This window comes from Equus caballus, chromosome 11 (genome assembly GCF_041296265.1).
Source record: "Equus caballus isolate H_3958 breed thoroughbred chromosome 11, TB-T2T, whole genome shotgun sequence".
Lineage (NCBI taxonomy): Eukaryota > Metazoa > Chordata > Mammalia > Perissodactyla > Equidae > Equus > Equus caballus.
In genome coordinates, this window is record NC_091694.1 from 16,149,974 (window position 1) to 16,165,870 (window position 15,897).

Consider the following 15,897-nt stretch of genomic DNA (forward strand, 5'->3'; position numbering starts at 1 on the left):
GTTGGTATAAAATATGAGAATAATAACTTAGAAGGGGAGGAGGAAAGGGACTGAATCAGTTTAGACTAAGGAAATAAGAGGCCATCAGAAAATGGACGATGTTATGGACGAGATTCTGAATACAAACTTCAGGGTAGCCACTAAACTAAAAAGCAGAACAGAGACACAAAACATAAACAAGGAAAAAACTAAGAAACACAGCATAAGAAACTGCAAAGTCAATGGGTAGACCAAAACACACAGGATGAGAAACAAAGGAAATGGAGGAAAACCGGAAAACAAATGACAGAATGACAGCATTAAGACCTCATACATCACTAATCACCCTCAATGTAAATGGATTGAACTCTGCAATAAAAATACACAGAGTGGCAAGATGGATCAAAGAATAAGATCCAACAATTTGTTGCCTCCAGGAAACACATCTCAGCTCCAAAGATAAATACAGGCTCAGAGTGAAGGAGTAGAAGACGATACTCCAAGCTAACGGCAAACAAAAGAAAGCAGGTGTCACAATACTTATATCAGACACAGTATATTTCAAGATAAGGCAGGTAAAGAAAGACAAAGAGGGGCAATATATAATGATCAAAGGGACACTACATCAAGAAGAAAGAACGCTTATAAATATCTATGCACCTAGCACAGGAGCACCAAAGTTCATAAGGCAACTATCAACAAACCTAAATGAGGATATCAAAAATAACACAATAATAGTAGGGGACCTCAACACCCCACTCACATCATTGGGCAGATCATCCAGAGAGAAAAGCAACAAGGAAACAGTGGAGTTAAATGAAAAGCTAAAACAGTTGGACTTAATAGACATATACAGAACACTCCATCCAAAAAAAGCAGAATACACATTCTTCTCAAGCACGCATGGAACATTCTCAAGGACAGACCATATGTTGGGAAACACGGCAAGCCTCTATAAATTAAAAAAAATTGAAATAACAACGAGTATCTTTTCCGATCATAATGCTATAAAGCTAGAAATTAATTACAAGAAAAAAGCTGAGAAAGGGACAAAGACATGGAGACTAAACAATATGCTATTGAACAACAATGGATCATTGAAGAAATCAAAGAAGAAATCAAAAAATACCTGGAGACAAACGAAAATGATAACATGCCATACCAATTCATATGGGATACAGCAAACGCTGTATTAAGAGGGAAATTCATCGCAATACAGACACACTTAAACAAGAAAAATCCCAAATAAGCAATCTTAAATAACATTTAACTGAATTAGAAAAAGAAGAACAAAGAAAGCCCAAAGTCAGCAGGAGGAGAAATAATAATAAAAATCAGAGCAGAAACAAATGCTATTGAAACAAAAAAAAAGGCAGTAGAAAGGATCAATGAAACAAAGAGCTAGTTCTTTGAGAAGATAAATAAAATTGACAAAGCCCTAGCCAAATTTACAAAGAAAAAAAGAGAGAAGGCTCAAATAAACAAAATCAAAAATGGAAGAGGAGAAATATCAACAGACTCCAAAGAAATACAACAGATTATAAGAGAATACTATGAAAAACTATATGCCAACAAAATGGATAACCTAGAGGAAACAGATAAATTCTTTGACTCTTACAACGTCCCAAAGCTAAGTCAAGAAGAAACAATCTGAACAGACCAATCACAAGGAAAGAGATTGAAACAGCAATCAAAAGCATCCCAAAGAATAAAACCCCAGGACCAGATGGCTTTCCTGGGGAATTCTACTAAACTTCCAGAGAGGATTTAATACCTATTCTTTTCAAGCTATTCCAAAAAATTAGGGAGGATGGAACACTTCCTAACACATTCTACGAGGCCAACATCACTCTGATACCAAAGCCTGACAAGGACAGCACAAAAAAGGAGAACTACAGGCCAATATCGCTGATGAACATAGATGCAAAAATTCTCAACAAAATTTTGGCAACCTGAATTCAGCAATACATCAAAAGGATCATACATCACGATCAAGTGGGATTCATAGCAGGGACACAGGGATGGCTCAACATCTGCAAATCAATCAACATGACAGATCACATCAACAAATTGAGGAATAAAAACCACATGATCATCTTAACAGATGCAGAGAAAGCATTTGAAAAGATCCAACAGCCATTTATGATAAAAACTCTTAACAGAATGGGGATATAAGGAAATTACCTCAACATAATAAAGGCCATATATGACAAACCCACAGCCAACATCATACTCAATGGGCAAAAACTGAGCACCATCCCCCTGAGAACAGGAATGAGACAAGGATGCCCTCTATCACCACTCTTATTCAACATAGTACTGGAGGTTTTGGCCAGAGCAATTAGGCAAGAAAAAGAAATAAAAGGAGTCCAAATAGGGAGTGAAGAAGTGAAACTCTCACTGTTTGCAGACGACATGATCTTATATATAGAAAACTCCAAAGAATCCATTGGGAAACTATTAGAAATAATCAACAACTACAGCAAAGTTGCAGGGTATAAAATCAACTTAAATAAATCCGTAGCATTTCTATACTCTAATAACAAACTAACAGAAAAACAACTCAAGAACACAATACCATTCACAATCTCAACAAAAGAATAAAATACCACAGGGTGAATTTAACTAAGGAAGTGAAAGACCTATACAATGAAAACTACAAGACTTTCCTGAAAGAAACTGATGATGACATAAAGAGATGGAAAGACATTCCATGTACATGGATTGGAAGAATAAACATAGTTAAAATGTCCATTCTACCTAAAGCAATCTACAGATTCAGTGCAATCTGAATCAGAATCCCAATGACATTCTTTACAGAAATAGAACAAAGAATCCTAAAATTCATATGGGGCAAGAAAAGACCCTGAATTGCTAAAGCAATCCTGAGAAAAAAGACCAAAGCTGGAGGTATCACAATCCCTGACTTTAAAACATACTACCAAAGCTATGGTAATCAAAACAGCATGCTACTGGTACAAAAACAAGTGTACAGATCAATGGAACAGAATTGAAAGCCCAGAAATAAAACCACACATCTATAGACAGCTAATCTTCAACAAAGGAGCTAAGGGCATACAATGGAGAAAAGAAAGTATCTTCAACAAATGGTGCTGGGCAAACTGGACAGTCACATGTAAAAGAATGAAAATTGACCATTCTTTTTCACCATTCACAGAAATACACTCAAAATGGATCAAAGACCTAAAGGTAAGACCTGAAACCATAAAGCTTCTAGAAGAAAATATAGGCAGGACACTCTTTGACATCAGTACTCAAAGGACCTTTTCGGACACCATGTCTTCTCAGACAAGGGAAACAGTAGAAAGAATAAACAAATGGGACTTCATAAGACTAAACAGCTTCTTCAAGGCAAGGGAAAACAGGATTGAAACAAAAAAACAACTCACCAATTGGGAAAAAATATTTGCAAGTCATATATCCGACAAAGGGTTAATCTCCATGATATATAAAGAACTCACACAACTCAACAACAAAAATCCAAACAACCCGATAAAAAAATGGGCAGGGGGTCTGGCCCCATGGCTGAGTGGTTAAGTTCACACACTCCGCTGCAGGCGGCCCAGTGTTTCGTTGGTTTGAATCCTGGGCGCGAACATGGCACTGCTCATCAAACCACGCTGAGGCAGCGTCCCACATGCGACAACTAGAAGGACCTACAATGAAGAATATACAACTATGTACCAGGGGGCTTTGGGGAGAAAAAGGAAGAAATAAAACCTTAAAAAAAAAAAAATTGGCAGGGGACATGAACAGACATTTCTCCAAAGAAGATATACAGATGGCCAATAGGCACATGAAAAGATGCTCATCACTGATCATCAGGAAAATGCAAATCAAAACTACACTATCACCTTACACTCATTAGAATGGCAAAAATAACTAAAACAAAAAGTAACAAATGTTGGAGAGGTTGTGGAGAAAAAGGAACCCTCATACACTGCTGGTGGGAATGCAAACTGGTGCAGCCACTATGCAAAACAGTATGGAGATTTCTCAAAAAATTAAAAATAGAAATACCACATGACCCAGCCATCCCACTACTGGGTATCTATCCAAAGAACTTGAAATCAGCAATTCCAAAAGTCCCTGCACCCCTATGTACACTGCAATATTATTTACAATAGCCAAGACATGGAAGCAACCTAAGTGCCCAACAACTGATGATTTGATAAAGAAGATATGGTATATATATATATATATATATATATATATATATATACACACACACACACACACAACGGAATACTACTCAGCCATAAAAAAGACAAAATCACCCCATTTGCAACAACATTGATGGACCTAGAGGGTATTATGTTAAGTGAAATAAGCCAGACAGAGAAAGACAATCTCTGTATGACTCCACTCATAGGTGGAAGTTAAACATGTAGACAAAGAGAACAGATTAGTGGCTACCAGGGGAAAGAGGGGGTGAGAGGTGGGCACAAAGAGTGAAGTGGTGTACTTACAACACAACTGACAAACAATAACATACAACTGAAATTTCACAAGGTTGTAAACTATCATAATCTAAATAAAAAGTTAAAAAAAAAACTGAAGACGACATAAAGAAATAGAAAGATATTCTGTGCTCACAGATTGGCAGAATTAACATAGTTAAAATGTCCATATTACCTAAAGCAATCTACAGATTCAATGCAATCCCAATCAGAATCCCAATGATATTTTTCATGGAAATAGAACAAAGAATCCTAAAATTTATATGGAAGGACAAAAGACCCTGAATAGCCAAAGCAATCCTAAGAGAAAAGAACAAAGCTGGAGGTATCACATTCCCTGATTTCAAAACACACTACAAAGCAATAGTAATCAAAACAGCATGTTGCTGTTACAAAAACAGACACATAGATCAATGGAACAGAAATGAGAGCCCAGAAATAAAACCACATGTCTATGAATAACTAATTTTCAACACAGGAGCCAAGGATATACAATGGAGAAAGGAAAGTCTCATCAACAAATGGAGTTGGGAAAACTGGACAGCCAAATGCAAAAGAATGAAAGTACACCATTATCTTACACCATACACAAAAATTAACTCAAAAGGGATTAAAGACTTGCATGTTAAGACCTGAAATCATAAAACTCCTAGAAGAAAACACAGGCAGTATACTCTTTGACATCGGTCTTAGCAATACCTTTTTGAATCTCATGAAGAAAAAATAAACAAATGAGACTACATCAAACTAAAAAGCCTCTGCACAGCAAAGAAAAGATGACCCACCAACGCGGAGAAAATATTTACAAATCATTACAAATAGTACAAATCATTTGGGTAATATCCAAAATATACAAAGAACTCATATAATCCAAGAAAAAAATGAACCCAATCAAAAAATGGGCAGAGGATATGAACAGATATTTTTCCAAAGAAGATATATAGATGGCCAACACACAGATGAAAAGACGTTCAACATCACTAATTACTAGGGAAATGCAAATCAAAACTACAGTGAGGTATCAGCTCACATCCATCAGAATGACTACTATGAAAAAGACAAGAAATAGCAAGTGTTAAGAGGATATAGAGAAAAAAGAATCCTCATACACTGCTAGCGGGAATGTAAATTGATGTAGACATTATGTAAAACAGTATGAAGATGTCTCAAAAAATTAAAAATAGAAACACCATAGGATCCAACTATTCCACTTCTGGGTATTTATCTAAAGCACGTGAAAACAGTAATTTGAAAAGATACATGCATCCCTATGTTTACTGCATCATTATTCACAATAGCCAAGACTTAGAAGCAATGTAATTGCCTATCAATGGATAAATGGATGAAGAAGATGTGGTATATACATACAAATGGAATACTACTCAACCATAGAAAAAGATGAAATAGTGCCATTTGGGACAAGCTGGATGGACCTTGAGGGTATTACGCTAAGCAAAATAAGTCACATGACTTCACTCATATGTGGAAGATAAACAAATACATAGATACAGAGAACAGATTGATGGTTATAAGAGGGGAAGAAGGTGGGGGAAGGGGGAAGGGGATAAAGGGGCACGTGTGGATGGTGATGGATAGAAACTGGACTTTTGGTGATGAAGATAATGAAATCTACACAGAAGTCAAAATATAATGATGTACACCTGAAATTTATATAATGTTGTAAACCAATGTGATGTCAATTTAAAAAAAAAAAGATTAGTATATAGCCTAGGTGTGTAGTAGGCTATAACAGATAGGTTTGTGTAAGTGCACTCTATGATGTGCACACAACAATATCACCTGACGCAATTCTTAGAACATATATCCCTGTCATTAAGTGACACCTGAATGTACTGAAATTCCTGAACCAGTCCTGTAAGTTTCTTAACACTCCTCACTTCTTTTCTATAATCTTTTTGATTATACTTTGCGCAACTTTTTGCTTTTTTTTGCTCCTTTTGCTCAACTTTTTCAGAGATTTTTTTTTTCAACATTAATTTTCTAATACTTCTACAAGGCTTCTGATTTCTGCTATCAGAATTTTAACATCTAAGAGCCTCTTTTAAAAATCAGAATATTACCCTTTTATAGTATCTCGTTCTTGTTTCAAGACTATATTATTTTCTCTTATTTCCCTGAGGATCTTAATAATGGTTCTATTAAATTTTTCCTGTGCGAAATTTGTTTTCTCCAAGTTGCTTTATTCTGTTTTATACTCTATCTTTCACACATTAGAGGGTTTCCTAAAATATCTGGTAATCCTTGGTTAGCTGCTCATATTTCAGAGAAAAGGACCATAAGGCTGATTGAAAGCTTTGACACATAGAGTGATCTAGCTGGGCTGTTTATTTAAGGAATCTCTGATGACTACATTGTGTATGGTCAGAAAAGACTCTTCCAACCTCCTGCCTGGAATGTGAAGGCCTAACTGCCAGCATCCTGGTAGCCCACAAGATAAAGACAGCTGGGGTCCAATTCCCCTATTTTCAGTATAGGACTCCTGCCCTCAACTACACCTGGCGTCTCCCAGTTTATAGAGTCTCTATTTTTCCCCTCTCCAGAGAATAAATTTCGGGACTTTGCCAAGGTTAGGGATCGGGAGTGAGGAACTTGCCCAACTGACTGGTTAGTTAATTTTGAGGAGGAGGTCCCAGAAACCAAGTGCCTCTTCAATTGCCTTTCAACCAATCCTCCTTTCAACCCCACTTTGCCATGCTGACACTGTTCAGTTTTTTGAGGCATCTGGAGGGTTAAGTCAGGTTGTTTTCTTGATTTTCTCTGCTACTGAGTTTAGAGTTCAGTTTTCAATTATTCATCTAGTCTCCAGTTTCTAAAACTGTGCTCACATTGGCTCTTCTCCAATCCCCCTTTACTGATCTTTTAGTGGGTTTCCGGAAGGAGCAAAAGTCAAAGTGTGTGTTCATTCCATCTCTTTACTCCTGCTAATATGGATTCTCAGTCATTTCAACTCATTATAGATACCTTTGTATTTTTTCTTTCTTTTGAATAAAGTGATATTATAAACAAAATCTCCAAGAAGGTAAGAAACATGCTTTTACTATCAGTTAACTCTGATAACGATACAATTTCTGGTGACTTCTAATTGAGATCAGGTAGTCATGCCCAAGATCATGGAAAGCACTGGTTTTGTTGTTATTAAGTTCAGTTTTTGTTATTAAAATCCGATTACACACATTGATTTGAAAAATATTTTAACTGACACAGCTCAGAGGGCATAAGATAAATTAATAATCTCCCACATCTATATCTGTGACATTTAATAAAAATTAAGACATTTAATAAAAATTAGTATAATTTCTTTCTATTAATTTGTACTAATTTCCTTTCTAGAGTTTTACATACATGAGTTCATTTTCTTTTTTTCTCGCCCAGGTTTATTGACATACAACATTCTGTAAGTTTAATTATGTTGTACAACACATGTACAATGTGTCGATTTGATATACTTATATATTACAATTCATTTTCTTTCTTAATTTCTTTTTTATATCAAAATATATCTAAAGGGGAAAAAAGTGAAAAATCAAATTCTTGACACATTTATAATACATGCATATCATTTAAGAACAATTAAGTACTAGTATAAGTTAAAATTTCCAAATCTGCCTGTATACATTATTCCTCTTTTTATTCTGCAACAAATAATTTTATAAAAATAGTACAACTCTAACATTTGGAAAAAGCAAAGTTGAAGAAAAAAGGGAACAATTATGGAGTAAATGAACCAGGAGCTTTTACAGGATTAAAATACAGCACATATGTAAATCTAAGCATTATTTTATTTTTAAGTAAAGATTCTCTAAAAACCAAACTCAGCAATGACTGCCTGAAATTTTGTAATATATTTAACAGTTCAGGTTCTCCATTCTCATTCTCTCTGAGATCACTTCATTCATTCAACAATATGTATTCAGTAATTACTATATACTGGGTATTTGTTCTTGGCACTGGGGATACAGCAATGACTAAAACAGATAAAAATCTCTGCAATCATGGAACATTCATACTAGTTTGGACAGAGAAAAGAAAATAAATAAAAAGATGATAAGTACAATGAAGAAAAAGGAATGTGGAGGGGCTAGTCAGGCAATTTTAAACAAGTTAGTTAGGAAACACCTATGTGAAGATTTCACTGATACAGAATATTTTTACTCAGTTTGGAAGTTGTCACTTCAAAAAACCAGTAAAGGGGTGGGCCCGTTGCACGCTCTGCTGAGGCGGCCCAGGGTTTCGCCGGTTTGGATCCTGGGTGCAGACATGGCACCGCTCATCAGGCCATGCTGAGGCAGCATCCCACATGCCACAACTAGAAGGACCCATAACTAAAAATATGCAACTATGTACCGGGGGACTTTGGGGAGAAAAAGGAAAAATATAAAAAAATCTTAACAAAAAAAACAGTAAAAAGCCTATGATAAGTTTTAAACAGAAAAGGAAAATAAGAAGACTCTAATTTAAGACAGCAATTACAAATAAAAACCATTTGTTCTGACAGAGCTAAGGCAACAAATATTGCACCGATAAAATTTTCAAAAGCCAGTGTGATAATACTCCAACAAATGTTACTGCTAAAAATTTACTTTTGGTTATATTCCACAAGTGACATCCAGCCATATACCACAATGCTCCAAAATTACTTAAAGGCTTAATATCATTTTTAAAATGACATGAGACCATTTTTCATTTTCTTTTATCTTGAATAAATGATATCATATAGAAATTTTATTTTATCTTTTTTGGTTTTCTTTGTTTTTTTGGTGAGGAAGATTCACTCTGAGCTAACATCTGTTGCCAATCTTCCTTTTTTTTTGCTTGAGGAAGATTAGCCCTGAGCTAACACTGGTGCCAATCTTCCTCTACTTTGTATATGGGATGCCTCCACAGCACAGGTGACGAGTGAAGTAGGTCTATGCCTGGGATCCCAAACTGCGAACCCGGGCTGCCAAAGTGGAGCATGTGGAACTTTAACCAGCCGGCCACAGGGCCAGCCCCAGACCTTTTAGACTGTAACATTTAAAGCCCTAAATGAGAAACTAGAATATATAAACTAGACCCAGCAGAAACTCCAGTCTTTAGATTAAGTACTAGAAAGGAACGGCTGACACCTTTTCTTTTAAATTTAATAATAAATTTAATGAAAATTTACCTTGCCCAGAGCGGCTCTGGCGAGAGTCTACACTTGACTGTCTTCGATCCGGTGGCTCCTCGCTCCCTCCATCTGCATAAAATCAGAAAGAGCATAAGCAAATAGATAATGAAACTGATGTAATGTCTTCTCTGGTGCCATCTACATCTTAAAACTACTAAATCTATCATTTGTTTTTGTTTCTTATAATCTCAATCATTAAAATATTTGAGGATTTTTCCTACATAAACCAAAGTTCTTACCCTTATTTTGTGGAGTTGTTTTATACTCCCCTCTGAAGATCTAAAGAAAGTGAAGGTGTTCTTTCCCTACCCGCATATACACTCTCTTCTGCCTTATCATTCACAGAATTCCAGTTTAGAAGCCTTGATTCAAAGCAATGTCTAAATTAATTACAGCCACTTTTTTATCTAAGGTACATCAAATAATCCCTGGGGCTGTATGTTTTATCATAATAAAAATCATATTTACATATTTTGGAGATATAAGGAAATTATATAATAGAGGAAAGAAGAATGTAAATCAGAATCAGAAAAACTCAGAGATGAGGAGACAGAAACCAAGAAAAAATTAGAAATAAAAATAATTTCAGTAATAAAGATTAAGAAGTGCAAGCACAAAAAACCATAACACAAGATCTTAAAAGAAATAGAAGGTAAAAAGGAAATTTGTTAAAGAATTAAGCAATTCATCCTATATTTCCTACATAAACTACTAGTAGCCAAAGAGTATGTAAGAGAGATCTCCTTATAAAATTATTCCAGATAATAAATGGGAAACAAAAGATAGAATTAGAATATCACCATTTTACAACTTGCAATGAATTAATAGCTCTACAGGTACCAGCATCTATGGCTAATAACATCGAAAAAGAGTAAAAACCAAACATAATATGCCCTTTCATGAAAGGAACACAACCACCACAGTTTTGCCAAAGCAGTCAAACTTGAGTCTGGGCAAACCTCTGAATCTACTTGTTTTCAGGGAAATCAAAGGACTGAAGAAAATGTTAAAGTGTTCCCAAGCATACAATCAATGAAATTCAGACTGTGAGAAATTCTAAAGGTCAAACAATGCAGGTCTTTCAACAGATAAAGAAAAAAAGGTATTATGAAGAGTTAAACTATCATGGAATAAAGATTCACTTTATCAAAATAGAAAACTATACCCAAGGGCCAGCCAGGTGGCATAGTGATTAAGTTCACGTGCTCTGATCAGTGGCCCAGGGTTTGCAGGTTCAGATCCAGGGCATGGACCTACAAGCCGCTCATCAAGCCATGATGTGGCAGCATCCCACAGACAAAACAGAGGAAGACTGGCACAGATATTAGCTCAGTGACAATCTCCCCCAAGCAAAAAGAGGAAGATTGGCAACAGATGTTAGCTCAGGGACAATCTTTCTCACCAAAAAAAAAAAAAAAAAAAAGAAAGAAAGAAAGAAAACTATACCCAGAAATCTATGGCATCTTATGTCAGGTAATAGGATGTGTAAATATAGTTCTAGTCTATTTTCCTTCTTAGTGATCATTTAATTTTGTCATGCAAGTATCCTTCTTCTCCTTTACTTGGGAATCAGTTACAATGAGCAACACTCATATTCAGCTATGTCTTAAATTTTCATTTTTCTGATTTTTCTACATGGATAAAATTAAATATATGCATCACATTCTCTGTTTTAACATCAAAACATATGCTTGAAGTATGAGAAGTAATATGAATAAAACGTAAACATCTCCCCTCACCAGCACTGTCTTCCTAAACAATAATAGGAGAAAAATAACCAAAAATAAACTTCAAATAGTATTAAATTTGCAGCATCTGCAGTGTAAGGGTAGCAATAAAACAACTCACAGGAAAAATGTAGGCAAGAAATGGTTTAAGAAATAGTTTTCAGTCAGCAAGCCAATGACAAGACAAAAAGTCACCAATTTTGACACCAGCATAATCTAAAATGTCTTAACTGCCTGAATTTTACAAATTAAAACAGAAATACATTGCAGTAAACTTCAACAATTCACTCCTCTAACACTGAAGCCTTAACCATATCTTACCCCAGTGGAGACTAATCATAAAAGTTGAGATTACTTCTCAGGTAAAGGTAAATAGTTAAAGATTGTTTTTGAAATAATAAACTCACCACTGCCCCAAGATGGTGTATAAAAAACTTTCAAACTCTTTAAAAGTGTTTGTTACGGTATGCTTATGGAACCAATGAAACTATTATCCAAAATAGCAAGACTGCAATGATACACAGTACTTGAATGTTTTTGCTTTGCTTAACACACAATTTCTTCAGTACAGATAAGACCTCCCACACATAATACTTACATCTACATTTATGGACAAAACAGAAGACCTTCAGTCAAGTTATTTGCATAATACTGATTACCTCACCCTGTAGTGTAGAAGGTAGGACAGGGCCGTGTCTGTGAAGTTAGAATTTACTCACCTAACTTGAGTTAAAGACTTACTTCAAATATACTATGAACTTTTCAGAGGAGAACCCACCAATGTAACAGGTACAGAAATAAAAAAGAAAAGACCTAGCCCTCCAATTCAAGTGCTAGCTTTTAAAATCAGAGCTTAGATTTCCTGGATTTGAAATAATCATCAGAGAACATTTGTTTTTTATCAGCATAATGAGTTAAATCCAGCAAGTAATATAAAACAAATTACCTTAAATAATGAGAAACATTGTTAATAGATTTCCTATTCCCATTACTTCAAAGTTGAAAATGTCATAAGGAGAATTTACCTCAGAGGGTAGACAGTTTTCAACTCAGGTGTATTAAAGCACTAAACTAGTCCTAGTAAAGAAATACCAACTATCTCTGTAGGGATATTCAGTATTCAGTGATTTCCTATGAAGGGATTTAAGTTAGAGAAAGTCTAATAAAAAAGCGTGTGAACAATTTCAAGAAAAATATTTTCTTTCCTGCAAGAAGAGGATACTTTAAATGATTATTCTTCTCAATCCAGGATCAAAATGTTACAGGCGAAAGATAAACAACTTAAGTGATTTTGAATTTGGTACTCAAGCTCATCTTTAGTGTTCTCAGCCAAATAATGTGCTAGAATAAATATTAGATTAGATTTTATGAATTATAATTTTGAAATTGGTTATCTTTAATTCTCCTTTAGAAACTTAAATATATGACCCTTAAAGAAGAGGTGGATGGTATTAAAACTGGATGGAATACAATACATATAGATTACAATCTTACTATTCAGGTATGATCTCTGGTCCCTTTTACTATCCAGCTATGAATCTGCAAGAATTGTATACACTTAATGCCAACAGGGGAAGACATGAATTGGAGGGCACGAATGAAATTTAAAGAAATGCAAAAGGAAGGATCAGGAACACAAACCAGATTTATTTATTAGCCAAAGGTCACTTACAAAGAGGTACATACATAAGATGTTCCCTGGCAACATAAGCACTCTGACAACCATAGAGATGAAAAGCAGCTCATCTGTTTGCGGTAGAAAAGAGAAAAGGAATCAGAACTTGTTCAGTATCTGTTCTCCTGGCAACAGTGCCAGTAGGGTCTTTACAATATTATCTCATTTAATAATAATAATAATTCTATGAAACAAGTATTACACTCATTTTAAATGTAAGATTGAGAGTCAGAGAAGTAAAGTGATTTTCCCAAAATCATATTGCTAGTAAGTAGCAATCTTAAAATTAAAATTATCTGGCTTCAAAATCTGTGTTTTTTCAAGACTCTCCACTGCCCTCTACTATAACAAAGAAATCATTAAGCTGGTGGTCAGAGGGGTACGGAGGGGAAAGGAGAGCAGAAGCAGACAAAGACCAGTGAAGAAGTTACTGCAAAAATCCAGAAGAACGATGAACACTTGGACTAAGTGAGTAGCCCAAGGTGAGAAGAGGTCAGATTCTGGATATACTCTGAAGGTGCAGAGGAGAGAATCCGCTGTCAGAAGAGAAAGATGAAAAAAGAAGTCAAGAGTAATTCCAATATTTTTGGTCCAAACAACAGCTCTGCAATTTACTGAGATCGAAAAGTCTATGAGAATAGGTTTGGTGATGAGACAAGTATTTGGAGCTCAGTTTTGGATATACGAAGTTTGAGATGCCTATCGGATAAGTAAGGAGAGATGGATATACATATGCCATCAGTACATATTTAAACTGTATGACATCCTCAAGGAAGGGGGTATAGATGAGACAGAGAGACAGAAAAGATCAGAGGACTAAGCCTTGGGACTGAAACCAACATGGGCAGACTGGGGATAGGAGGAGAAACCAGCAGACAATAAGAAGTAGTGGCCAGAGAATAGGAACAAAACTAGAAAAGAACAGAAGTCAAGTAAAGAAAGGGTTTTATGGAAGGGACAAGATCAAATGTAGATAGGTCAAGTAATATGAAGACTAAGAATTGATCATTAAATTTAGTCAATGTAGATGATTTAGCATGGTTCCTATGGAGTGGGTGGGGTGAAACCTGATGGGATTAAGTCCAAGAAAGAGAAAGAGTTCCTGGAAGAGATCTCATCTCTCCCTAGACATAGAAGATGCCCCATGGAGAACCTGTATATTCTGGCTGCCATCTTGTAAACACAAGGGGAATAAACCATAGGATAAAGTTAACTCTACGAAAATTAGTGTAGGGAGATGGAAGACACCAAAGTCCTTTTTGGACACTGACTTACTGAAGAAAACTACACTATCTCTGGGTAGTTTTATAATCCAATTATAATATCTCTGGATAATTTATAATCCAATAAATTCCCTTCATTTTATAAACCAGAGGTCAGTAAACTAGCCCACAAATCTAATCAGGCCTGCCACCTATTTTTGGACTGCTAGTGGGCTAAGAATGGTTTTTACATTTTTAAATGATAGGAAAAAAGTTAAAAGAATAATTATTTTGTGACACACAAAAATTACATGAAATTCAAGTTTCAGTGTCTACAAATAAAGTTTCATTAGCACACACTCAAGATCACTCATTTACATACAGTCTATGGCTGCTTTTGCACTACAATGACAGAGTTCAGTAGCTGCAACAGCAACTATATGGCCTGCAAAGCCTAAAATATTTACTATTGTCCCTTCACAGAAAAAAGTTTGCTAACTCCTGCTATAAGCAATTCTGAGTCAAACTTTCTGCTACTTGCCACCATAAAATCCTAAATAACCCACTTCTCTATACTTCGGCAGCACCAAACTACTTGATGATATTCAAAGAGGAAATGCATTACAAGGTCTCCATCAATTTATTCATACTGTTTCCTCTGCCTAAAATGCAGTTACCTCTACTTGACCATATAATGAAATTGTATTCAACATGAATTAATGGTGCCTTGCGTCTAGCAGAGCTGAGTTGGATTCAACCTTCGAACTACTATTATTTATATGACCTTACGAAAATTAATTAAATTCTCTGAATCTCAGTTTCCTTATCTGTGAAGTTGATATAGTAATCTCCTACAGAGTTGTGATGAGAAACAAATGTAGTAATGTACATAAAATACATCAGGCCATCTGGCACTAAGTAAACACTTATTAAATGATAACTGGAATCTTTATCTATCATTATCAAGATCAACAACATCATCCTTTTACCAAAAGATGGCTTAAATGTCATTTCCTATCTTCTCTATAAAGACTTTCTGAATGCCTACCAGGAGGAATTAAGTGTTCCCTCTTCCGTGCTTCCATAGCACATTATACAGATACACTGTATAATAGTTAATTATTCATATGACTATCTCTGGACTGTAAAATGTTCAAAGTGTGCCTCTGAAAGACTTTTTCATGTTGCTATTTTCAGCACCAACTTGGAGTCTGGTATGGAGTGGGTTTTCTTAACAAAACAAATTGTGGAACTAATTTTGTCAAAGGCCAGCTCTAAAATTAATGTATATAAAATCAAGTTCAAGAAAAAAAACAATATGTGGTATTGATATAGTTTGAGATACAGTTTGAGTTTAGTGTTTTCCTTTTCTTATCTAAACTATAAATATAAAAAGGAAAGATGAGCAACAGTATTCCAAAGCACTCTGACCTTATTTCCATATCAATCTCGATGATCTTCATTTACCAATAAGAATTTTCATAGGTAAGCCCAGACCTACCTAAAAGTGATTTGGTTCTTAAGAAAACATCTACTGTGTCTCTTCCTCTAAAAAGAAAGCATTCTACACTAACTAAAATACACTGATTAACATAATGCCATTGATACTATAGCTAATATTTTTCAAAAGTACACTACAAAATATTTTCAAAGCTTGGCAGAA

General features: G+C 35.2%; 1 protein-coding gene across 14 annotated transcripts in view; it reads right to left on the minus strand.

Moving 5' to 3' along the window:
- The window catches only part of TANC2 (tetratricopeptide repeat, ankyrin repeat and coiled-coil containing 2), a 388,516-nt gene that overhangs the window by 260,056 nt on the left and 112,563 nt on the right, over window positions 1-15,897 (minus strand). For all 14 annotated transcript variants that reach the window (XM_070227084.1, XM_070227082.1, XM_023652253.2 and 11 more), the window contains one exon: window positions 9,628-9,699. In XM_070227084.1, coding sequence (XP_070083185.1) covers window positions 9,628-9,699 — 72 coding nt within the window. The remainder of the gene's footprint in view (window positions 1-9,627; window positions 9,700-15,897) is intronic.